The 27,669-nt window shown below is 35.2% G+C and overlaps 1 protein-coding gene across 5 annotated transcripts in view; it reads left to right on the top strand.

The window, feature by feature from the left end:
- The window catches only part of lig (ubiquitin-associated protein-like lingerer), a 465,599-nt gene that overhangs the window by 114,531 nt on the left and 323,399 nt on the right, over positions 1-27,669 (top strand). For all 5 annotated transcript variants that reach the window (XM_090403755.1, XM_090403757.1, XM_090403754.1 and 2 more), the window contains exon 5: positions 12,556-12,760. In XM_090403755.1, coding sequence (XP_090259881.1) covers positions 12,556-12,760 — 205 coding nt within the window. The remainder of the gene's footprint in view (positions 1-12,555; positions 12,761-27,669) is intronic.

The raw sequence follows: 27,669 nt of genomic DNA, 5'->3' as shown, positions 1-27,669 counted from the left end.
TTTAAATGCATATGTCATTTCAACCTTGGTTTCCATACTTTTATGGCAAAGTACACTGAATATTTGTTATTAAACTGATTTTGGTAATGTTAGGATTAATCCAGTTTTCATAGTGTGCTGGGCTACCTATGAACATGTTCCCTGTCTGATTTGTCTAGGAAAATAGCATATACAAATAATCTCTGGAAAGCAAATGATACAAATTTAGCTAGAGAGAAATCAGTGCTGAGCACACAATGTTAAAACCAAGATTCTTGTTATTGGAATACATTCCACAAAAACTCAAATTCAGTTTGACTTGATAGATGCATTTTAAAATTTGTAGAAAAATTTAAAACCTGAAAGTATAAAACTCATTTTGAAACCTGAATAATATATAACAAGAACACCTGATTGTTCTTGCTATATATTATAAAAAATAACCTGATTTCTGTATGAGATAAGAGACAGCTCAGTTGGATTCAAGGAATGCTGAAATGCATTCCTTACAGCCTAGATGGGATTCAAACTTGGATCTTTCCAAAAGCAGAGCATCATTGTTATTGCATTCTCTAGAAGTGCTTTAAATATATATGCATATTAAAAGGACATGAACAAGAAACAGTTTGGAAGTTGAGGTTGCCAGAAGTATTTAAAGGCTAAGGATGCAGTTCTGATATTCTTTGCAAGTGTACAGTTGGATATCACAATAGCACATACTGCTATAACAAATTACTGAAACATTCTGAACAGAGTACAATGCTATGCTGAAAGAAATTCATTATATCAAATTGTCCGTCAACAAATTATTTCTGCAATCCTTACAGGTTTCTATAGTGTGAGAGTCAACTGTAATTTGTTTTAGAATAGGGAAAGCAGTCTAAAGATGTAGGTAGAATTCCAAATCCAAAAATCATCTTGAACATTTAACCACCAAAGGTTGTTTTATTGATTTAAAATTTTTATGATAGTCCTAACATTATATTCCTACAAAAGAGTTGTCTTAATGCCATTGCATGGGATGAACATTTGCTACAGGGTTGAAAAAAGGAAGTTCCACAAGTTACATATGGTTGTTATCAAGTGTTTTTACCTGCTTACTTTAGTGAAATATGAACTGAGAGCAGCAGCAATCATGATCTCTTATGATTTTAATTTGTCATAATAATAATCTTCCAGTTGCTTTTATATATATATATATATATATATATTCCATTCATAGTTCTTGCTATATATTATTCAGGTTTCAAAATGCGTGTTATACTTTCAGGTTTTAAATTTTTCTACAAATTTTAAAATGCATCTACCAAGTAAAATTGAATTTGAGTTTTTGTGGAATGTATTCCAGTAACAAGCACCTTGGTTTTAACATTGTTTGTGTGCTCAGCACTGATTTCTCTCTAGCTAAATTGTATCATTTGCTTTTCAGAGATTATTTGTATATGCTATTTTCCTAGAAAATACCAAGCAAACCACTCTAATTATAATAAGTTTTACTATTTCTTATCATAAATTAGTTTAATCCTTTATCCAAGTGTAAGCAAACGAAGTTTGCACCTGAATTATCTTCAGGACTGAGGCAACTCGTGGTAAAGGTGGACCAAGCTCTCATCACTTCTTGTCTCAGTATCTCCCATAATGCAAAGCACATTTCCTTGCAGACATGTATAATGCTATGCATTAAGGGAAGGGCCACTACCCAGACCGGTTTCAACCTTTATTCAGGTCTCGTCAGTGGGAGTCAGACCCAGAAGTGGTGATACTAAGGCAGGAGCAATGGAGAGGTCATATTTATCTATACGAATTGCCAAAAGGTGTACCACCTTATAATTAAATTACTCTGGATTTAGAGAAAGTTGTTGGAAGTTTATTTTCCATTGGTTAGACTATAATAAATTTAGTTTAATCCTTTATCCAAGTGTAAGCAAACAAAGTTTGCACCTGAAGTATCATCAGGACATATAAACTTCCAACATCTTTTCTTTAAATCCAGAGTAATTTAATTATAAGGTGGTACACCAGAAGTGGTATCACCTTCTGGGTCTGGCTCCCACTGACGAGACCTGAATAAAGGTCGAAACCGGTCAGGGTAGTGGCCTTTCCCTTAATGCATAGCATTATACATGTCTGCAAGGAAATGTGCTTTACATGATGGGAGATACTGAGACAAGGAGTGATGAGAGCTTGGTCCACCTTTATCACGAGTTGCCTCAGTCCTGAAGATACTTCAGGTGCGAAGTTTGTTTGCTTACACTTAGACTATAATAAATTTAGTTTAATCTTTTATCTAACGAAGTGGAAAATAAACTTCCAACTATTCTTATCATCCCTCCTTGTGAGTCTGCTTGGCTCAGGTTTCATTTGTAATTGGTTAAAAACTTTACATGGAAAGACATGCATATTGAAAAAAAAAAAAACATAATAATAAATAGTAACTTCTGATGGGTATTTCTTTGGAAATCAGGCTTCACTTGCTTTTACAGTAACATTAAAGAGAATTGTGGTGGCTATATCAGTATATTAATTTGTATCACGGTGGCTTCTCGAAGGCAGTAAGAAGCGATAGAGACTTGGTGAGAGTGGAAAGCATTTTGCAGCAGATTTTGATTTATTGGAAGTGAATTTTATAAGCAAATTTTGTTAATGATAAGGAATTTAAATGCCTTGTGGTCATTTACAGAAGGTGTCTTGGATATGGTGATCAAGAATTTCATTTCATAATCTCATGGTTGGCTGATGGAAATAAAAATGTGATCTTAGCAGATCTACTATGATCTTATTTTATATTTTCTTTTTTTTTCACAAATTTTTTTGAGTTTTTGACAAGCAGTAAGACTATTTGCATTATTCAGCATGTGAGATCTCTTCAGACTTGATCATAGTTTTCTCATATTTGTAAGATATTTGTGTAAGTTAGTGTGACTAATTTACTTTGCTTATGTTTTTGAACCAAATTTGATTTACCATGTTTCAGCATCATGTAGAAATTACGCAGTGGACAATGTAGTTTGGGTGATCTATAAGCATTTTATTAGTGGCTGGCAGCACCTCCACCACTACATTTGCTGTACATGCCCCTGCATTGTTTTAAAGGAAAAATTACTTTCATCAAGAACCTTCCTCCAATTCCTATAGATGGTCATAAATGTCATCAAATTTCTGACATATACCGTAAACCCAGTGAGAGGATATTATGATAGTACTACATGAAAAAGTTGCATTATTACTAACTTCTTATTGACAATTTAATCCAAATTAACCTAATATCTGTTAACATTCCAACAATATCAGATCTTATATTTCTGTCCTCTAGGACACTTTTTCCTGTATCAATCTGCCTAGATCATGATCTTCCTCTGGCTTTCCTACCATCCTGGCAAAGAACACTTGTTTTGCTAACCTTTTCTCTTCTATTCTGTTTAAGTGGTCATACCTGCTGAGATTAGCTCTGCTAACCACATTGCTCAGTGCTAACAATGTCAAGTTTTTTTTCTGATATTATTGCTTTTCTTATGATACTGCCACAGATGCCATCTTTTCAGTTTCTTTCTTGGTACTTTCATATCTGTTTCTATGGAATGGGCAGAAACACTGGATCAAGAGTTTTATTTCTAACCCACCTCTCAGATTCATAAGTGGTTTGAACACAGTCTTGTATACAGCTAGTTTAGTGTTTTGACTAGTTTTTCTTTTATTCCATATAAATTTATTCAGTCGACTTTGTCTGTTTCAATATTTAATCTTCACAAAAAATTGTACATAAATAACTGAACAGTTTTACTTGTTCTTATAGGTTCTCCATTCAGGATTCTTTTTTTTTTTCAGTGTTTCTGCCCATTTTCATTGTCTCTGTCTCTTTGATGCCAATTTTCATACCAAATTTATTATAGCAGTTATCCAATTTAGTTAGGGAATCCTGCAGACCTTTCATCGATTCACTTAGAAGTTCAACATTATCTGCATAAAGAAAAGAGCTGAGATTAAAATCTCCAATTTTGATATCAGGTTTAATACCACTTCGTGATGTGATCCATATACTGTAGATGATGAATAACAGCAGATAAAGTTCACCCTTGTCTCACCTGATTTAACATTCTTCCTATACTTCAATTCTAACTGCTGACTTACAACTCAAATATAGACTAGCTATTGCTTAATATAGTTTCCCATTTACACCATATAACTGAAGTGTTTTGAACAGCTTTCCTCTTGACACCTGGCCATATGCCTTTTCCAAATATAGATCCTTGTTAATTCCCATGATTTCTCTACTACTTGTAAGTGTAAATCTGATCCTGACAACCTCTGTTTGGTCTGAACCCAGCTTGTTCGTCTCCAAGCTTTCTCTTCAATTTGTCTTACTTGTTTTTCAAGGATACCATTAATCTTACCAGGAACACTCAACAAGGAAATTGTTATTATTAATAGTAGTAACTCCATGGATCCAACAGACTCGTCGTGGGAGGCCCACTCAACTAGCAACACATCTATTGTAATGAGCTTTGAAGTTATTTACACTACCTGCATTTATGATGCATTCCACTCACCAACAACTATGCAAAAAAATCTACTCCTGACCCTTCTTCACCATATCTTTATACAACTCCATGGATGGCGTGTCATTTTTCACATCTTAACATCCACTCTTTTTATAATTCCTTCTATATTAATCTGATAAAATTCCTTAACTAACTTGAAGGATCATATTTCTTCTTTTTCTCCTATTCATCAGCATCTGTAATCCACATTCCCTCAAATGCTCTTCATAGCCAACACAACATAGTCGAGACATCACTTTGACCATTCATCTTTGGACCCTCTCTAGTGTTTTCACATCACAATGAAAACCAGGTGTCAAAATCTGAGCACAATATTTCATGTGTTCCGACCAATGTCTTATGTGGAAGCACCACCTCTTTATCCCTACATGTCAATAGCAGCAATATGATATGCAGTCTTTGCAACAGTTGTGATGATGTGCCGTCGAACTTCAAATCCACTGTCTGCCATCACTCCAAGATCCCAAATCTCATCCACTTCCTGAAGTACAGCATCACCAATACAGTACATAGCCCAATATCTTTGCATCCTAAAGTGTAACACCTTGCATTTATTAATATTAAAACTGCAACCCCACTCATTTGTCCAAGCTGAAAGTCTATTCAGATCTCACTGTAGAGAATTAATATCAGCATTAATCCTGATAATTCTACCTAACTTTGCGTTCATCAGCAAACATTTGATCTCCAGTCAATCCACATGAAATATCCTTAACAAATAAATACATATATAATTTTCCCATTCAGTTTTATTTTCCATTTTATAGATGGGTACCATAAGTGCTTCTTCTCCAATCTGGTGGAATTCAACCCTCTTCCCAGGCTTTCTGAATTATGCAGTGTAGCCACTCTAAATCTTTTATAACTGCATATTTAAGCATTTCTGGTCATATATCATCTACTCAAGTTGGTTTTCCACACTTCAGGTTTTTGATAGCTTTTTCTATTTCAATAATGACATATTTATATCCTGATTGCATTCCTGTTGAATGTTTTCTACTAGTGTGCTGCTGTGCTGTCACTGCTTGTTTCATTTAGTATACTTTCAAAGTAATCACTCCAGACATCTAGAATATCTTCTGTTTTCATGTCATCTCTATATTAATTACTAAACACAAACCTAGCAGCATAGACGACAGTATTCAAATCAATTTTAACTCATGGATCTGAGAGTTGGGTTAGAAATAAAGCACTTAATCAAAGACTAGAGACTACAGATATCACATTTATGCAAAAAATTTTAAGGTGGTATGGCCACTTAAACAGAATGGGTGAGGAAAGATTAGCAAAACAGGTGTTTGATGCAAATATGGTAGGAAAGAGACCCAGAGAAAGGCCAAGGGCTAGTTGGATTGATTCAGTCAGAAGTGCCTTTAGAAGCATGAAATGTTGGAGGAAAATTGTTGAAAGGAGATTATTAATAGCGTCAATGTAAACTTAATCATTTATTGCTGCCATAGTAGTCTGAACACTCCTTGATAGCACATACTAGGAAATTGATGACAGAGGTGTGACGGGGGCCAATAGAGTAGAAGTCCATTCTACTCTTGAACATTTTGGTGGGGAAGATGAAAAATCATTGTATAATTTAGGTAGAACCCTTTCTGATGTTTAAAAGCTTAAATTGAATGGTAGAATTAAATTAATGTTGGTATTTGTGTAATTAATGATTGTCTGAAATCTTTTGATGTCTTATTCTTCAATGGGAGAAGGTAGAACATTTATTCTGATACAGTATGACGATAATATAGGCATTTCATAAGAAAGATTCCAGTATTAATCTAAATAGAAATTTTATTTAGATTTTCCACATCTAACTTTTATATTGTTATTTTGTGCACAATTCATTTTAACAGTATTACAACACCAAAACAAGACATTAAATTATGAGAGGATGTTTATTAACTAGCTTATATTTCACTAGATTTCAAACCAGCATCCTCAGTGCAAAACATGTTATATACAGTGAGTAAGTGAAACATTGAAATAATAACTGATAAAGATCTATAATCCCAATTTGGCACCCTCTAATGTTGTATAAAAGCAGCTGTTACAATTGAATAGAAATTGATTTCAAGATGACTTTCTCCTAACTTTTTGACAGATGAATGCAGCCATACAGGAGAATGCTTCATTGCTATTGCTTACTCTAAATATAGTCTCTCTAACCTGTGATGGCTTTTGTACAGCACATTGGTTTTCTTCTCTAATTTTGTATATAGGGTTGACCAAAGCATGGTCTGTCAGTTCTTATTTCCATAATGGTAGCAAATATATTCATGTTCATCAAGGTGATGCTAATAGATCTTCCTGTTTGTCCATAGTAGGCCAAATCAGAAAACTTCATACAAGTTGCAAGGTCGGAGGATGGAGTTAGCGTTTAGGAGAGCAAATTGGAATTGCTTATTTGACATGGGGTTTGAATGTGGTGTGAAACTTATATTTTATTAATACCTTGGTTGTCTTTTCGGATATACCCTGGATATATATATATATATAGCATAGTGGCATTTTGCTCTTCTGTGTTTGGGTAGGGGGAAATTACAAGGGTGGTCTTAAAAGTTCTTGGCCTAACAATGAAAAAACAAATTTATAATTTCAAAAATATTTTATTTTTCAACATAATCTTCCTTAAGACTAATACATTTATTCCAGTGATGCTTCAGCGCCATTATCCAGTCTCTGTAGTGGTTCTCAGCAAGATTTGCAAAATACCCCTCTAAGGCTGCAATCGCCTCTTGATTCGAAGAAAAACTTTGACCAGTGAGGAAGAGTTTTAGTTTTGGGAAGAGATAAAAGTCAGAGGGAGCCAGATCTGGGGAATAGGGTGGATGTTCCAACACTTCATAGTGCAGATCCCTTAATTTTCCCATTGCCAAAAACACCTTTGTGGACAGGTGTATTGTCCTGATGAAAGATGATTTTTCTTCTTCTGCAAACTGGGTCTTTTCTTCGATTTTATCATCTAGTCTGGTTAAAAGATCAGAATAATATTCCTCGGTTATTGTTTTACCCTTTTCAAGATAATTAACAAAGAAAATGCCTTTAGCATCCCAAAACACCGATGGCATGACCTTTCCTGCTGATGGAAATGACTTTGACACTGAACAACCAGCTTCTTCCATTTTGACTGCTGTTTGGATTCTGGTGTGTAATGGTGAATCCAAGTCTCATCCATAGTGATAAATCGACGCACAAAATTGGTTTATTTTTGTTAAAATGCTCCGAGCACTGTTCAGAGATTTTCATAGGAGTGAGTTTTTGATCTGCCCATCTTGCGCAAAGCTTTTTTATTTGCAACTCTTCATGCAAAATATATCCTACACATTCCTTTGAAATGCCTATAGTCTCAGCAATTTCGTGCAGTTTGACTCGCCGGTCATCCAATACCATATCGTGCACTTCTGGAGGGTAAATCAGGTAGGAGCTGGATGAGTAGTCTCATTAAGCATGAGCTCCAAAATAAGAAAATTTTGTGGAGGTTACATAATGAGATAGATAACAAGCTAACTCATGAACAGTACAAGGATCAGCATGGTAAGGAAGGCAAAAACAGATTATGAAAAGAAATTAGCCAAAGAGGTGAAAGGAAAGTATATCATCCAAGTGTGAAGATATTGTTATGGCAGAGTTGACAGGGACTGATCTGAGAACAGAGGTTGAAGAATTAGAGGTACTTAGGATATTGCAGAATCTGAATGCAGCTGTGGGATTAGATAGGATAGCAGCTTGCGTTTTAAGAGAATGTGCAGGGGAACTGGTGATGCCTTTGACTAGACTGTTTAATTTAAATCTCAGTTCTGGCAAAGTCCCAAGAGAGTGGAAGGAGGGCAAAATAATTACTTTGCATAAAGGAGGATGTAAGTCAGTAGTGGCAAATTATAGACCAATCAGTATTTCAGGAGTGGTGGTTAAAGTACTGGAAAAGATGGCCAAAAAGAGAATTCAGGAATGGGTGGATAAGAATATGATCCTTTGAGGGGCAGCATGGCTTTGTGAAGGATAGCTCATGCTTTAGTATTAACTTTTTATAATGCGGTGATAGTTGAGTTGGATAAAGGGAATGGCTCCATAATGATAGTGCTGGATTTGCAAAGGCATTCGACAAGATGCTACATGGAACTCTGTTATGCACACTGCAACAAATGGAGATGAAACTGGTAATATGGATAAAATGGTATCTCCATATGTTACTTTTTGGACAGATGCCAAAAAGTAACATATTGTGGAGAAGAATCCTGAAGAAGGCAGGTGACCAGTGGTGTGCTTGGGCCACTGCTGCTTAAATTGTACATAAATGATATAGGAAATAATTTGAAGGGAGATATCCAGTTTGCTGATGATGCAAAGTTGGATTAGATAATAGTTAATCAATGTGATGTAGAGAGCTTGCAGGATGATTGTGAATAGGCTGTGACAGTATGGGCTAAACATAAAGGATATCAGTTTAATGTATAAAAATGTAAGGTTATGCATTTTGGGATAGATCACAATCAACTGCATGGAGTACAGTTCCCTCACAATGTGTATCACATTGTGAGGGAACTGTACTCCATGCAGTTGATTAAACCAGGGATTTGGAGGTAGTAGTAAGGTAGTAGTAATTAGAGTTGAAGTTTAGAGAGCACATTACTACTAAAGTAGCCAGGGCAGCTTGCAGGATTACTTGGTTATTGACAAATGCCCTAACAAACAGATAAGGGAGTTGTCATTCCTCTTGATATGACTACATCTGGATTGACATGTTATTAGGTCTGGTCACCTGGGTTTCCTGGGGATGAAGAGGATACAGTAGCCAACCAGACATAGCTGGCCCATGTCTATCACTAATTATAGGCAGCAACCAATGAAGAGATGCGCGAACGAGTACTGCCATCTCTAGTACCTAATCCTAATAGGATATGTTATTCTGAAATAATGTGGGTTCTACGGTCGATTTTCTTGAGTTTATGGGACAAAAAAAACTTGAATTTCTAGGAGGAAAACACCCGCTTGCTCATCCCAGAGATTGACTAACTTGGGAACCAGTCAAAGATAGGCTTAAAAAAGTTCCTATACTTGAACTTAAGAATACCTTCGAGCAGCCTTGTGCAGAGGATACAAGTGTCACTTCCACTGAGCTACATAGTAATACCCAGTTTTTAAAAAATGTTTTACTTGTGGGGCTTTGAATGCAAAAATACAAGGACAGAGTATTGATAATGAAATCACTCTCTCTCTTTCCTTCATTTTACACAAATTATGGACTCTACAACCATGTTATAAATAATTATTTTAATTTCCCAACGTTTCAACCTTCATATTAAGGTTATCTGGAGTATACACATATATACAGAGACAAGCTAAATTATATTTCACATATTATGCTGAAGAGACAATGATTTGATCAATGGCTATTCTACTGGACTCACCTCTAGTGAAAATAAAATTACAATAAATAAATGAAATAAAATAAATTAACTACATCAAAGCTATTTAAGACAACATCAGAGAAAAATTCTTTCATATAGATAGTTTTGTTATAGTGAAAAAGATGTTTTAATTTAACACGACAATTGTTATATTAAATTTAGGATAGAACCATAGGTAATCCTGGATTTAAAATTAACTCTTAGAGAGAAAGGTTAAGTGGATAGAATATGCGCCTTCCATATGCTTGGGATTTTTAGACCATCATTGTTAAGATTAAGGTGATTGATAAGAATCACACAGGCCTCTCTAAATTTACGTTCATATCATGTTTTGGTGTGATGTACACAACAGGTGCTTTTCCAGTCAGTTCTATGTAAAGTGTTCAGGGCATGATCAGAAAGACCAGCTTGACCATAGTTATTATATTTAATGTCTCGTTTATGTTCCTTTTTTCTGATAGGAATTGTGCTTCTTGTTTCCCCTGTGTAGGGCAAATTACAGGTGCAATGAATATGGTATACTCTAGGGTGGCCAATGGAGGGAGTGGATCCTTGGATGAGTTGAGTAAATTCTTTAATTTTCCAGGAGGCTTAAAAGTGGCTTTAAGATTGTATTTTTGTAGTATTCTGTTTATTTTGTCTGACATCCCTTTAATGTATTGAACGGTTAGTTTTATTGTAGTCTTGTTTGTTTTTATTTTTAAGTGAGGTCTTGTACAGAATTTTGTTGATAGTATTTTGACTGTAACCATTTTTTAGGAAGGTATTGTTGATAACTTTTAATTCATCTTTAAGTGCTTGTTCATTTGAGCAAATCTCCAAAATCCTATTTTTAAGTGTATTAATGACCCCTAGTTTTTGTGTTGGGTGGTGGTAAGAGTTTTTGTGTATATATTGGTCAGTTTCTGGTAAATAGTGAAGTTTACCAGATGTGTCGGTTTCTGGTAAACAGTTAAGGAAAGACTGCCCCAAGGAAGATGTGTCATAAGTGTATCTAGAAATGGAAATGTGTTCTGCTTTTTAATCTCGATTGTGAAGTGTATGCATTTGTGTTGTTTGATTAGGTGGCTGAGGAAAGTGTCTGGTGGCCATGGGGCCAGATAGCAAAAACATCGTCAACATATCTAAGGCTGATTCTGGGTTTTAAAGGAGAGGAATCTAGAGCATGTTGCTCAAAAATGTTCCATGTAAAAGTTAGCAATAGGGGGAGATAATGGTGAGCCCATGACTGTGCCTTCTTTTTGTAGGTAAAAAGTGTTTTGCCACACAGAATAACCAGAACGTAGTACATGTGCAAAGAGTGCTGTGATATTGAGAGGGAATTTGTCCTGTAATCGAAGGATTGTCATTGAATGGGAGATTGTCATTGAATGCAGAGACATCAAAACTGACTAATAACTGTGACTACCAACAGACAATCACCCCCTCTTCTCTTATGGTTTTGTTTGAAGGAGAACAGTTTAAATGGCAACATGTGGTAATATCTTGAAATGTCATTCCCATAATTCTGCAAGCTCCACCATTTCTGTTAATGTTTCTTATGTTAGTGGTGCTTATATGAAGCTTTTTTGTGGTTATTCCAGAAGCTAACTTTTTACTATTCTCTCAGGCTCCCTGATTCGCAAATGACAGGAGATGGAGGGATTTGTATAGCCTTATATATAATTGTGTCTTCATGTATGTAGTTTCAGGCAGTATGATATAATATACAATTTGGTTGTATCTAAGTCCCAAATTGCCAGCATATCTTCATGGGTTCAGCATCCAGGTAGATATTTACTAATAGGTGTATCATCAGATGATTATTGAAACAGAAGCCTAGGTTGGTTTCCACATTCTTGTAGTTATGTGTAGAATTCCTAGTTGCGTAGGTTTCATCCCTAAGCAACCTAATACCATTTCTGATCCATCTGAGATCGATTGAGTCTCTTGATTTTATGGATTTTAGGCAATTTAATGTAGTCGTCGGACTGCTATTCCTCCGCTGCAGCTCTCTAAAGGTATTTTATGTAGATATGTGTGTTCAGACTGTTTTTTTTTTGTTTGCAGGATGAAAAACCAAAGTTTACAAGAGGAAATATTCTACCACCTCCATGTGAGACTGACTAACTCACCTTTGATTGAAAAGCCCTGATAATGGTTATGCACTTCCTAGATGGAATTTGAACCCAGTTCTTTCCAAACAAAGGGCTTCGTCTATACCAACTTAGCTATGGAAGCCCTCATATCTGTTATGGAAGAAATATTAGTAGTCTTTGTTGTAATTCCAACCACCCCACTTATTGGAGGCATGAAGTACATCAAAAAAAAAAAAAAAAAAAAAAAAAAAAATTAGCTTTGTTTTCTAGTGCATAGAGTATGAATTTTATCCTACAGGATTTCATGTGTAGGATTTGCATTAAAATGTACACGATTAATCCTAAAACACTTAATTGCTAGATATATTATTAATTTGCACACTATACCATATTCTATTGATAGCAGTGAAATTTGTTAAAAAGAAGAGGGAAAAATGCAAATATTGAGAGAGATTTTTTTTGAAGAATTGTTTAATGAAAAAGTTTTTTGTGATTGTCTCTTGTTTATGCTGAAATAATTTTTCTTAGGGTGAGTGGGAAATGTCTGGGAAAAAAAAGAAAAATCGGCAGGTTTCGACACAGAAAGTTACAGAAGTGAATGGACATGATGCTGTTCCTGAAAATAAAGAAGAACGTGAATATGTAGAAGGAAATCGCAAATGGGAACCAAAACGTGAAGGTTCACGGTATAGGGGACCTCCTCGAATGAACAGAGGTGGTTCTGGTAGAAACTGTAAGCTTTTTTCTTTTTCTCTTATACTACATTTACTGTTGTATATATTTCTGACATAAAGTAAGATTACGATTGGATGAGTATCCCTTTCCTAGGATAGTTGACTGATTATTTGTAGCAGCAGTGTGGAGACATTTTTAGTGTTTTAACTTTTTCTATTTTATTGGCAAATATCATTTTTAAATATTCTTTTTAATATATTACTTGAAAAAGATTGTTCACTCTACTGTTTCACTGGACGAGTGTCTAGTGACACACGTCTAGACATAAATTTTGTGTGGTGGAGACAGATAGTTGTAGAGTGGATGAGTATCCCTTTCCTAGGATAGTTGACTGATTATTTGTAGCAGCAGTGTGGAGACATTTTTAGTGTTTTAACTTTTTCTATTTTATTGGCAAATATCATTTTTAAATATTCTTTTTAATATATTACTTGAAAAAGATTGTTCACTCTACTGTTTCACTGGACGAGTGTCTAGTGACACACGTCTAGACATAAATTTTGTGTGGTGGAGACAGATAGTTGTAGAGTAGGTGCCCTCCCTCTGAGTCTTTGGACTCCCTGGAGGAGTCATGTAATAATAATAAATTTTACTGTAACTAAAATCATTTGGAAGGTATGTAAATGGATGTATTTATTCCATTAATATTTTAACGTCCATGGCAGTCAAGTGGTTTTTGTGATATAACAGTTGCTTGGGAAAGAGATCTAGATTTAAGTTCTTATGTATAACAGAAGTTTCTGTTTGCAGGTGTTTTACAGACAGAGCTCAAGTTAGCTTAGACAGGCAGGCAGCTGGATTTTTTCCCTCTGGGAAAGTGATTGTTACATACACATATAAGAAAGAGGCAAAGAACATGAAGACACACACACAAAAAACTGTAAAATAATTAAATGAAAATAACAGTCAAAATAATACCACTTGGCTGAGTGGGTAAATTGTCTTTGCTATCCATCCAGTACCAATAGGCTGTGGTAAATTTGAATCACACATTGGCAAGAATGCATAAGTCTTTATAGTTATTTTTGTAATCAACTGGTGAGACTTCTTGCTTGCTTATTGGAAGTCTGTGGTAATTTGAAAAAAGGTTCACATTTGATCACTATAACCAGAATTTTTAGTCTATCTGTGGCACTGAATATGCTATAGGATTTTGACCTTTAAAACAGACATAGCTGACTTGAAAAAAAAAAATTAAAATAAAATAATGCAAGATTGATTATTCCAGTAAATTATCAGAATCTTTCATCCTCCTTCCTATTTTCTGAAAACCTTTATATATAATTCATTATATTTTTTGGTATTAATTTTTTTCATGATTTACAGAGAGACATCTATTCATGCTGTTTACACTGCTTAACATCGCGGTTCGTTTATTTTAGCAACAACTGCTGCACTTTGATCTTGATGTAGAGTACTTAAGCAATTGGCTATTTAACCCCTTAACGTACCAATTAAAAATCAAAAAAAGCGGTCATTTTTCTGCCAATTTTTTGGGCGAGGGTGATTTACCAGATCAAATTCATCATTATTTGAAAAATAATGATGAATTTGTACAAACGCAAACGAAAGCTGATACATGCTGTTGGCAACTTTTCTCGGCTGAAAGGAAATAGGCACAAGATTGTCTAGTGTCTATATTTGGTTGTATTTATATGTGAAACCAAAATTCAAAATCAATTTTGGTGCAATAAACAAAAAACGTGTCACAGACGTCTTTGTATATTAAGGGGTTAAGGAATCATTCAACTAGCAAAAATGCATGAATGTAGGATGTGTAACTAGAATAACCTATATATAGTTAATTGTAATGTTCTACTGGCAACTGAAAACTTACGAATGACAAAATTGAAATAATTTTGGATCTTTAATATCCACTATTTCTATATAACTTATGATGTTTTGTTTACATATATGATAACTTTAAAAAATCGATAATGTGTTAATTGGATGCACATATATATAAGTTGAAAGCATAACTAACTTTACTTACAGTTAATGAAACGACTACAGTAATCTGTCAATTATCCAACCAGAACAGGACATCAGTTTGCTGGTTGGATATCTGAAGAATACTAGATCAGCATAATAGGTTTCCCAAACAAAACATGAAAACAGATTAGATTTTTCTAAGGTAACAAATTACAAGAAGTTATATTCAGGCAATAATAATCAGTGTCAAGGAGGAGTAGTTATCCTATTCCCCACTAAATACTAGGATAATCTTTTTTAAGGTAACAATTACAAGAAGTTATATTCAGGCAAATATTCCCTGCTAAATACTAGGATAATCTTGATTGATAGGAATTAGGAAGTAATAATGTAGGCAGATATCAGAATGGGGAATTTGATAATGAGACTTATTTGTGCCTATGGTAAGAAAGCAGGTTCTGCTAAGAAAGAAGTGGAGGAATTTTTTGGAGTTTTAGAGAAGATACCTGACACTAAGAAAAATGAAAAGTTGGTCCTTATTGGAAATCTAAACAGCAGAGTAGAAAATGATTACCAGACATAGACAAATTTCCAAAATGGTTTGTGAAATTTGGAGAAAAAAGCAAAGTTCATAATAATGGTAAGTACCTGTTGGATTTCTGTTGAAGATATGGACGTCATAACTAACACTTTTGTCCAACATGAAAATATGCACAAGTTCACATGGATATCTTCATGCCGGTCCAGTATGGGTATGCAAAGGATTTGAAATAGGAAGTGATCATTTAGTTTTGAACAGGATTCACTTGAATATCAGTTTGAAAAGAAAAAGAAGAAAGTATATTGAATTTTTATTCGAATTTTAAAAATAATCAAATTCCAAGCAGCTTTCAGAGATGAACTATAGAGAGAAATATGATTGAAGACAAAATGAAAGTGTGAAATCAAGAACCAAACATTAGATTTACTGGTAGACCCTGAATAAAATATTAGTTGATTCAACCAGAGGCATATGGTAAAGTTGTTGCTGCTAGGATAGAGAAATCATAACTCCTTGGTGGACTCAGGAAGTTAGAGGCAGTCAATAAAAAGAAGAAAGTATATTGAAACTTTCTGACAACTAAGTCAGCACAGAGAATACAGAGAAAAAAAATATATATATATAAGCTAAACAGAAGGCATGAGAAGACTAATAAGAACAGGAAATGGGCAAAATATTCTGGTGGCTGTTGAAAAAAGCTTAGAAATGGAGGAAAGAGTATTGTAAAAGGAATCAGATGAGAAAGGTGGAATGAAAACTGAAGATGATATTCTAGATCAGTGTTTCCCAAAGTGTGGTATGCAAAAGGTCTTTATGGGATACGAGACACTTTTTAAATTTTGATTACCTTTTATTTGTTTTATTTTATTATTTTACTTTTTTTTTTTGTTGCAGATAAGCAGGTCTATTCTATAACTAATTTTTCAATAACTAAAAAATCTAAAGGAATTTTTAAACAAAAATATCTGTCCTGTACTGTATATCAATTCACCTCCATTAGAGTGGCATTAGGTTAAATGCACAATCATGTTCAAACCACGTGATTCGAACTCTGTATTAAAAGTTTAAATTCAGATAGTTCAAAGTACATAGTTGGAACTCTGCTAAATTTCTTCATCATTTGTATCTTAAACTGTAATGGTTGTCAATTGTTTCATCATTCATTCATTCATTCATCTCCTTGGTTCGTTGTGTGTGTGAAAATAAAAAATGAAATTGTCTTCTTCATATTGCCCAATCTACAGCTAAAAATAATAAATATAGACACACATTTGATCGAATTAACTTCTTCCCAAAAGAAACAATTTCATTCATCTCATTAGGTTTTTTTTTTTTTATTATTGAAAATTTAAATTACATAACTTGTTTCTACTAAATATATATACAGCTAATTTTCACATGGTTTATTTTGATTTAACACGATTCAAATGGCATTTATTTTTAAAATTTCTGTTTGAATTCACTTCTGTTAAAAAGGGTAATTTCATTATAATTGTTTTCATGTTTTGTTCGTGCAATAGTTATACAGGCTGTATTAAATTTTGAAGTTTTGTACGTGGTAATATCAAATTAGTAAAATTAATTATTGATTATTTTTGGATATTTTCGTAACATTATCCCATTAATCACGATGTCAGATAATTCAGTAAGAAGAAGAAAAGCTATTTCTTTAGAAACTAAGATTCAAATTTTAGATCGTTTAGCAGCTGGAAAAGCTTCTCAACGTTCTTAGGGAAATATTTTGGATGGTACGAAGCTACCGTGAGAACAGTTAAAAAAATGAAGAGGCCATTAGAAAATCTGTTATGGAACAAAATTAGGTGCCAAGTCAAAGGTCTTTAGAATGAGGACAATGTAACAGGTTTTTAATAGTCCCACTCTTTTGACTAGGATGGTGATGAGAATTAGCATGAATATAATCAGTGGTGGGCTATGGAAATTTTAACAAAGGGCTCGCATCGTTGAGCAAAAAAAAAAAAGCTAACTTAACCCGTATAATACTTATAATGCGACTTTGTAGAGCTTCTGACAGATATGATAATTCCGATAGGATATCAATCATTAACTAGATCTTTTAAAAGTTCTAAATTGAGAAGTCGGTTTAAAAAGCCCTTATATTAATTGTTTGATGCAAAATGCTTGCATAAAGCTGGGTAATTTCTCCACACAGCAAGAGCCGTTCATAAACTGCAAGTTGTCCATCGTGGTCCAAATATACAGCCAATCTTTAAAATTTCGATACCAAGGTCTTTTGCAATCATATTTAATTCTCGTTGATTTTTTGGTGATTGGTGATAAAAAGCATATAATTTATCCATAAATATTTCAAAATGATTTATTTCTTTAATGTTTTTTTTATCTAATGCAAATTGTAAATGATGAGCTACGCAATGCAAAATCGCAATGTTGGGAAATCTTTGTAGCAGTTTGACTGCAACCTGATGTTTCCTAACATTACACTAGCTTCTTCAGAAAAAAATGCAATGAAATGATTTTTTAAATAGTTATCAAAAAATCCATATGAATTTAAAGTAGCAATAGTACCATGTATACATTCTGCAATGGTATTTTCTAGTTCTACAAGATTATTAAACAAGAAGCTCACAAATTTGAGAAAAATTTAACAAAGCACTCACGCGAGCCCCTTATAGCTCACCACTGAATATAATGATCAGTAACGTTTTTTTTTTTTAAACAGAAAATTATAAACTACCATCTGGTTTTCAAAGAATTAAAATATGGTGCTGGAGACTAGTGTCAGAAGATTTGAAATTGGAAGCGATTAGCATTCAGTCTTGAACAGGATAAAATTGAATTCCACACTAAAAAGAACATGTAAACTGCAGATTAAAATAGGCAAACGTTATTCAAGAAAAAGGAAAGAATTTGAGAACTGGAACCAAACCTTGGAGATTCAGTGGCAGGCCCTGAAGAAAACATTGATTGATTCAGCCAGAGAGGCTAAATGTGGTGAGGTTGGATGCAAAAATAGGAAAATCAGAACTCCATGGTGGGCACAGGAACTTAAACAGGTAGTTAAGGAAAAGAAGAAAGCATATCGAAAGTTTCTGGCGAATAAGTCAGCTTGTGCCTTAGAGAATACAGAGACAAATGTAAGAAAGCTAAACTGTAAAACTCATCATCATCATCAAATTCCTGCCATGTACCCTCAAGGGGTGTACAGGATATGACAGTACTACATGAAAAAATTACATCATTACTGACGTCCTATCTACAACTTTCCTCCAAATCAGTCTGTTATTTGTCAAGACTCCAACATTATCAGATCTTATATTTCTATCGTCTAAGGCACTTTGTACCGTATCAATCCACCTATATCTTGGTCTTCCTCTGGGTCGTTTTCCTGCCAACCTGGCAGAGAACACTTGTTTTGCTAATCTTTCCTCTCCCATTCTATTTGAGTGACCATACCATCTGAGATTAGCTCTGCTAAAGCATTCCTGGATGCTGACAATGTCAAGTTCTTTCCTAATATCCTCATTTTTAATATGATATTGCCATTGATGCCATCTGTTCACGCCTTTAATCTTTCTCAGGACTCTCATATCTGCGGTCTCTAGTCTTTGGTCAAGTGTTTTACTTCTGACCCAGCTCTCAGATCCATAAGTTAAAATTGGTTTGAACACAGTCTTGTATACAGCTAATTTAGTGTTCCGACTAATTTCTTTCTTATTCCATATGAATTTATTCAATTGATTTCCCACGATACCAGCTTTGCTGATTCTGTTGTCTATTTCTATATTTAGTTTACCATCTTCAGTAAAAATTGTGCCTAAGTAGCTGAAATGTTTTACTTGTTCCACAGGTTCTCCATTCACAACACAGTTGACATTTTCAATGATTCTGCCTATTTTCATTGTCTTTGTCTTTTTATTGCTGACCTTCATACCATATCTATTACAACACCTATTCAATTTAGTCAGAGAATCTTGCAGACTTGTAGCAGATTTATTTAGAAGTATAACATCATCCGCATAAAGCAAAGAGCTGACATTAACATCTCCAATTTTGATATCATGTTTAATACCACATTCCTTCATAATGTGATCCATATAGATAATGAATAACAGAGGGGATAATGTACATCCTTGTCTCACACCAGATTTAACATTAAACCATCTTCCTGTACTTCCTTCAATTCTAACTGCTGATTCACAACTCAAATAAAGACTAAGTATTGCTTGATATAATGCCCCATTGACACCATATAACTGTAATGTATTGAATAGCTTCTCTCTTGGCACCTTGTCATATGCCTTTTCCAAATCGACAAAACTTAAATACAGATCTTTGTTATATTCCCATGCTTTCTCGACTATTTGTCGTAAAGTGAAGATCTGATCCTGACAGCCTCTATTTGGCCTGAATCCAGCTTGTTCTTCACCAAGCTTAGCTTCCACAATTCTTCTCAACCGTTTCTCAAGTATACTTGCATAGATCTTGCCAGGAACACTCAGTAGGGAAATACCTCTGTAATTCTCACATTCAGTTTTATTTCCCTTTTTATATATGGGTACTATGAGAGCTCTACCCCAATCATCGGGAATTCGTCCCTCTGTCCAGGCTTTCTGAACTATGCAGTGCAGCCACTGTAAGACTCTTATACCACCATACTTCAGCATTTCTGGTCGAATATCATCTACTCCTGCTGCCTTTCCACATTTCAAGCCTTTGATGGCTTTTTCTCCTTCAAGTATGGATATGTATTCCTGACTGCATGCCTGGTCAGTGTTTTTTATCACTGTGCTGTCATCACTGCTTGTTTCATTTAGCAGTTTTTCAAAGTAATTACTCCATACTTCAAGGATATCTTTTTCTCCTGTTTTCATTTCACCTATATCATCTCTAATTCCTTTTACAGCACTCTTTCCTCCATTCCTAAGCTTCTTCAACAACCTCCAGAATATTTTGCCACCTTCTTGATATTTATTTTCTATATTCTTGCCAAAGTCCTCCCATGACTTTTGTTTAGCTAGTTTTACACACTGTTTAGCTTTCTTACATTTGTCTCTGTATTCTGTAAGAGTAAAAGCTGACTTATTTGCCAGGAACTTTTGATATGCTTTCTTCTTTTCCTTCACTGCCTCTTTAACTTCCTGTGTCCACCAGGGAGTTCTGATTTTTTTATCCTTACAGACAACCTCACCACATGCCCCTCTGGCAGAATCAATCAATGTTTCCTTTAGAGTTTGCCACTGAATCTCCAAGGTTTGATTCCTGTTCTCAAACTCTTTCATTTTCTTTTCAATAATATTTCTGTATTTTAGTCTACAGTTCACATCTGAGAGCTGCTCAACTTTTATTCGCTTTAAAACTTTCTTACATGTTATTCTTTTCAATATGAAATTCAATTTTATCCTGCTCAAGACTAAATAGTGATCACTTCCAATTTCAAATCCTCTGTACACTCTGGTGTCCTGCACCAGGGAGAAAACATCACTATCAACAATAACATAGTCAATGAGACTTTTCTTATTCCTAGCCTCTTCTCTCCATGTGAATTTGTGCACATTTTTATGTTGGAACATGGTGTTAGTAATAACCAGTCCATGTCCTGAGCAGAAATCCAACAGATATTTGCCATTATTATTAGCTTTGCTCTTTTCTCCAAATTTTCCCAAAATATTTTTGTATGTCTCACAATCATTTCCTACTCTACTATTTAGATCCCCAACAAGGACCAACTTTTCCTTTTTCATTGTGTCAGTTGCTTTTTCTAAAGCCTCAAAAAATTCCTCCACTTCTACCTTAGTAGAACCTTCTGTGGGACCATAGGCACAAATAAGTCTCATTGTCCAGTTCCCCATTCTCATATTTGCCCACATTACTCTACTTGAGACTGACTGCCATTCAAGAAGATTAGCCTCGTATTTTGTGTTGAATACTATGGCTACTCCTTCTTTTCCTTGATTGTCATTGCCTGAATATAACATTTTGTATTTATTGCTCAGAAAGATCTCACCAGTTTTGGTCTTTTTTGTTTCAGTCACCCCTATTATGTCGATCTGGTACTTATCTAATTCCTCAGCTAGCTCCATTTCTTTGCCATTCAGGCTTCTTACGTTGATAGTACCGATCTTTAACTCTGGTGATGTTGAGTTGGGGTTTGTTTTCAGATTTGTTCCAGTAGCTGACTTTTCGCTATTCGCCCTGGTTCCCTGGCGAAAACAACAGGGGCCTTGTTTAACCGGGCGACGCCCCAGCCGGCATGAAATTTTGTCATGTTGTACCATCATTTTTTATTTTGGTTTAACCAATAAGAATACAATTTGGTCGGCTAAATCCCAAATTGCCAGCCCATCCTCGTTCGTTCAGTATCAAAGTAGATACCCAACAGGGTGCACCACGAGAAGGTGAGGATTGGACATTAGGTCAGAAGCCCTGGTCGGTTCTCCGCATTCCTTTAAAGGCTATGTGGAGGTCTCCTCTCAGTTATACAGCTTTGACCCTTAAGCACCCCAACATTTACCCCAACTGTAAAACTAGCTAAACAAAATTCATTGGAAAACTTAGGTAAGAACACAGAAAATAAATGTCAAGAAGGTGTCAAAATATTCTAGAGCCTGTTGAAAATGCTCAGAAATAGAGGAAAGAGTGCTGTAAGAGGAATTAGAGATGATAAAGGTGACATGAAAACTGGAGAAAAAGATATCCTTCATGTGGAGGAGTAATGGATGATATGGAGTAATTACTTATAAAAGTCTTGCATTGGCTGCACTGCATAGTTCAGAAGGCTTGGACAGAGGGACGAATTCCAGATGATTCAGTTTTATTTCCCTTTCCAGAAAAAGGGAAACAAAACTGAATGTTAGAAGTAGAGGTATTTTCGTACTGAGTGTTCCTGGTAAGATTTATGCAAGTATATTGCGAAATGGTTGAGAAGGATTGTGGAAGGGAAGCTTGGTGAAGAACAAACTGGATTCAGGCCAAAAAGAAGCTGCCAGGATCAGATTTTTATTTTACGACAAATAGTTGAGAAATCGTGGGAATATAACAAAGATCTGTATTTAAGTTTTGTAGAGCTGCAAAAGGTATATGAAAAAATGCCAAGAGAAAAGCTTTCAAAATGCTACAGTTATACGAGGGTGGTCTGAAAAGTTTTCGGCCTAACAATGAAAAACCGAATTTATAATTTCAAAATAATTTTTATTTTTCAACATAATCTCCCTTAAGACTAAGATAACGGTGCTGGAGTATCCAGTCATGCTCCAGCGCATTTATCTAGTCCCTGTAGTGGTTTACAGTAAGATCTGCAAAATACCCCTTTACGGCTGCAATCACTTCTTGATTCGAAGAAAAATGCTGACCAGCGAGGAAGAATTTTAGTTTTGGAAAGAGATAGAGATCAGAGGGAGCCAAATCTGTGGAATAGGGTAGTTGTTACAACAATTCATAGTGCAGAACCTTAATTTTCCCTTTGCCAAAACACCTATGTGGGCAGTTGCATTGTCCTGAGGAAAGATGATTTATTTTCTTCTGCAAACTGGGGTTTTTCTCAAATTTTTTCGGCTAGTCTGGTTAAAAGATCGGAATAATATTCCCCGGTTATTGTTTTATCATTTTCAAGATAATAAACAAAATGCCTTTAGCATTCCAAAATATTGCTGCCATGACCTTTCCTGCTGATGGAATCGACTTTGTCTTCTTTGGCGCTGAACAACCGGCTTCTGTCCACTGTTTTGACTGCTGTTTGGATTCTAGTGTGTAATGGTGAATCCAGGTTTCTTCCATAGTTATAAATCTATGCTCAAAATCAGTTTTATTCTTGTTAAAATGCTCAAAGCGCTGTTCAGAGATTTTCATGCAAGTACGTTTTTGATCTGCTGTGATCAAACACTGCAGCCATCTTGCACAAAGATTTTTCATTTGCAATTCTTCATCCAAAATATATCCTATACATTCTCTTGAAATCCCTATAGTCTCAGCAATTTCACTCTCTTTGACTCGCTGGTCATCCAATACCATATCGTGCACTTGATCGATGATTTCTGGTGTTGTTACATTGACGTCCTTCACTTGGATCATCTTCAATTCTGGTACAGTCATGTTTAAACTCGGCATCCCATTTTTTAATTGTTGAAAACGAAGGAGAAGAGTGCCCATGAAGTTTTATGAACTTCGAATGAATTTCTTTTGGCGTTAAACCTTCTTTTACAAAGAAGTTTATAATCACATGATAATCAGTTTTATCCATTTTAAGGGAAACAGGCAACACACTTGCTTCAGACAGCTGTATAAAACAAACTACTTGATAGAATGACTTGCAATTTCACATGGATGTTTATGAAGGATGTACCAATTTATGGGGGAAAAATCTTTCCGGTAGCATTGCCATCTATGGTCGAGGCCGAGAATCTTTCAGACCACCCTCGTATGGTGTGAATGGGCCATTATATCAAGCATTATTTAGTCTATATTTGAGTTATAAGTCAGCAGTTAGAATTATACGAAGTACAGGAAAATGGTTTGATGTTAAACCTGGTGTCAGGCAAGGATGTACATTATCTCCTCTGTTATTCATTATCTGCACGGATCACATTATGAAGGAAAGTGGTATTAAATCTGATATTTCAAAATTGCAAATGTTAATCTCAACTGTTTACTTTTGGATGATGTTATACTTTAATTAAATCTTTTTTGTGTAGAGGCTTAAGTGCTGTGAGGACATTATGTTGGAGGTTTAATGGATTTTTTACAACACTCAGAAAGAATTAAATTAGAATTTCATACTCCTATATTTCGTCCTAGTCACTAGGACATCTACGGGGATTACAAACAATTAATGTAACATGCACACAAAAACTTACAATAATAAGCCCAACCACGTGGGTGACCCTAAAGTCCTATCTAGGTGGAGCGCCCTCTAAGGGCGGTAGTAGGTGGCCTGGAATGTAAGGTGGGACCTCTGGTGATGAGTGTTTCCCAAATCTTCGGAAGCTTAATGCAACCGTATTTGTTAAGATTTGGTTGGTTTCTGAGAGCTGCTGTTGCTTCTGAGAAAAGTCTCTCTTTCTTGAATTTGCTGTGGTGGAGCATAGTGGTTTTCTTCCATGATACTCTGTGGGTGGCATCCAAAACATGGTCAGCCAAGCCTGAATGGCCATAGTTGTGTTTAACGATGTACGACTTGTGTTCCTCCAGGCGGATGGATGCTGATCTGCCTGTCTGTCCAAAGTACGCAAGCTTACAGGAACAGGGTACTTTGTAAACTCCAGGCAGAGAGAGAGGGGGGGGAGCATAGTGGTAAAAAACACTCAACAGGCATACAGTCAGGAATACATATCCATACTTGAAGTAGAAAAAGCCATCAAAGGCTTGAAATGTGGAAAGGCAGTAGGAGTAGATGATATTCGACCAGAAATGCTGAAGTATTGTGGTATAAAAGTCTTACAGTGGCTGCACTGCATAGTTCAGAGGGATGAATTCATGATGATTGGAGTAGAGCTCTCATAGTACCCATATATAAAAAGGGAAATAAAACTGAATGTGAGAATTACAGAGGTATTTCCCTACTGAGTGTTCCTGGTAAGATTTATGCAAGTATACTTGAGAAACGGTTGAGAAGAATTGTGGAAGAAAAGCTTCGTGAAGAACAAGCTGGATTCAGGACAAATAGAGGCTGTCAGGATTAAATCTTCACTTTACGACAAATAGTCGAGAAAGCATGGGAATATAACCGAGATTTGTATTTAAGTTTTGTCGATTTGGAAAAGGCATATGACAAGGTGCCAAGAGAGAAGCTATTCAATACATTACAGTTATATGGTGTCAATGGGGCATTATATCAAGCAATACTTAGTCTTTATTTGAGTTGTGAGTCAGCAGTTAGAATTGAAGGAAGTACAGGAAGATGGTTTAATGTTAAATCTGGTGTGAGACAAGGATGTACATTATCCACTCTGTTATTCATTATCTATATGGATCACATTATGATGGAAAGTGGTATTAAACATGATATCAAAATTGGAGATGTTAATGTCGACGCTTTTTTTTTATGCGGAAGATGTTATACTTCTAAAATAAATCTGATACAAGTTCTTAAGAATCTCTGACTAAATTGAATAACTGTTGTAATAGATATGGTATGAAGGTCAGCAATAAAAAGACAAAGATAATGAAAATATGTAGAATCGTTGAAAATGTCAAGTGTGTTGTGAATAGAGAACCTGTAGAGCAAGTGAAACATTTCAGCTACTTAGGCACGATTTTTAGTGAAGATGGTAAATTAAACATGGAAATAGACAACAGAATCAACAAAGCTGGTATGGTAGTAAGTCAATTGAATAAATTCATATTCAATAAGAGAGAAATTAGTCAGAACACTAAATTAGCTGTATATAAGACAGTGTTCAAACCAGTTTTAACTTATGGATCTGAGAACTGGGTCAGAAGTAAAACACTTGACCAAAGACTAGAAACTGCAGATATGAGAGTCCTGAGAAAGATTAGAGGCATGAACACATGTCATCAATGGCAATATCATATTAAAAATGAGGATATTAGGAAAGTACTTGATATGGTCAGCATACAGGAATGTGTTAGCAGAGCTAATCTCAGGTGGTATGGTCACTTAAACAGAATGGGAGAGGAAAGATTTGCCAAACAAGTGTTCTCTTCTAGGTTGGCAGGAAAATGACCCAGAGGAAGACCAAGATATAGGTCGATTGATATGGTACAAAGTGCCTTAGACAATAGAATTATAAGATCTGATAATGTTGAAGTCTTGACAAGTAACAGACTGATTTGGTGTAAAATTGTAGATAGTAAGTTAGTAATGATGTAAATTTTTCATGTAGTACTATCATATCCTGCACACCCCTTGAGGGTACATGTCAGGAATTTGATGATAATGGAACAGCAAGTACTTCTTCATTGAAAATGGGCGTGAGCACCTTTGTCTTATTTGTCATAAAAGTGTTGCTGTTATGAAAGAATATAATATCCTATGTCATTACGACGAGCCTGTGTAGCTCAGTGGATGTGGCATTTACACACCACTGCTCTTGGCTGCATGAAGGAAGACTTGATTTCGAATCTAGTAGCAACTAGAGGAAATTTTCTAAGCCTTTTTTCGACCGGTTCCCGCGTTAGTCGATCTCTGGCACGGGCAAGCGGGTTTTTTCTTCCGGAAACTCTGGTTTTTCATCCCGTAAACTCAAGAAAATCGACCGTAGAACCCACATTATCTCAGACATTATATGAGTGTTAGGGATCACGAGGTGGAAGCACTTGTTCAGCTGTCACTCTTCACTGCGGGCCACTTAATTAGTGATAGCCCTTGGGCCAGCTATCTCTGATTGGGTACCAGTGGAGATTGAACTGCCCACTCAGTCTCCAAAAGTTAGATAGGGCTGAAAATGGCCTTGCCTACTCTCTCTATATACAGGAATAAAAAGGGGTTAGGTGATTTTTTTTTTTTTTAATGTCCTTAGGAGGATGTTGTACTTTAAATATTTCTGTCTTTTTTAAATTGATATAATAAAAATTGATAACTTAAGTATTTTTTTAGCTCACTATTTTCGTTTAAACGCTCAGGGCTCAATTATTAAAAATAAAAGTTAAATGTGGCCCACTGGTCTGAAAAGGTTGCCCACTCCTGATTTAACAGACTGTTTCTGCATTTCTTCAGTGTCTTCAGTAAACTTTTCTTTTCTGTCGTCTGATTATTTTATTGGTTTTCTGTCTGTTCTTTTTGTATCTCTGTGCACAATGAGTATCAGAATGGCAGAGCTGATATTTAACCACATACAATAGCTTTATAGTAGAAAATATTTATTCAGGCACTCAACTAATTTAATGAAAGAACTCTTTTTCACATTGTCTGAGTACAAAATTAGACTAAAAGCAGGTTAAAGATCACAATGTAAATATTTCAAAAAAAAAAAAAGAAAGAAAGAAAAAAGAGTAACAGTGCAATGTGCACATATGCTATGAGGACATTGGATGATTTATTGGCATTACTTGCAGCTTTAGCATCCATGTATCTGAAATGTTTTATGAGGGAGGACCAGACTTGGAGTAATATTCCCTGTTTCTTGTTGCACTGTTGGGGATATTTTAACATTTCAGATGATTCTTAATTTAAATGCCCCAGAGTAGAAGCATAATCTGTATATAGCATTTCAGTTGCAATACTTAATGTTTGGATTCTTTAGTATATGCTGCTAATCTGGATTAGTGTTTCTTTTTTTCTCTCCATGTCTGATGTGTTCGCACATGCAGATCTCTCCTGACCTGTCCGTCTGTCCTACGTAACACATCCCACAGGCACAGGTGATCTTGTACAATGCAATGTTTCTTAAGTGTGATATTCACTTTTATTGTATTTAAAACTCAGTGATGTTCATTTCCCTTCTTGGACCTATATCTGACATTTTCTTGCACAACACATTTCAACTATAGCTTCTGCAACT

Source organism: Typopeltis vanoorti, chromosome 14 (assembly GCF_054136105.1).
Source record: "Typopeltis vanoorti isolate ZY-2024b chromosome 14, IOZ_Tvanoo_1.0, whole genome shotgun sequence".
Classification (NCBI taxonomy): domain Eukaryota; kingdom Metazoa; phylum Arthropoda; class Arachnida; order Uropygi; family Thelyphonidae; genus Typopeltis; species Typopeltis vanoorti.
Note: the sequence above shows the minus strand (reverse complement) of the source record. Positions and strands in the feature narration are given on the sequence as shown.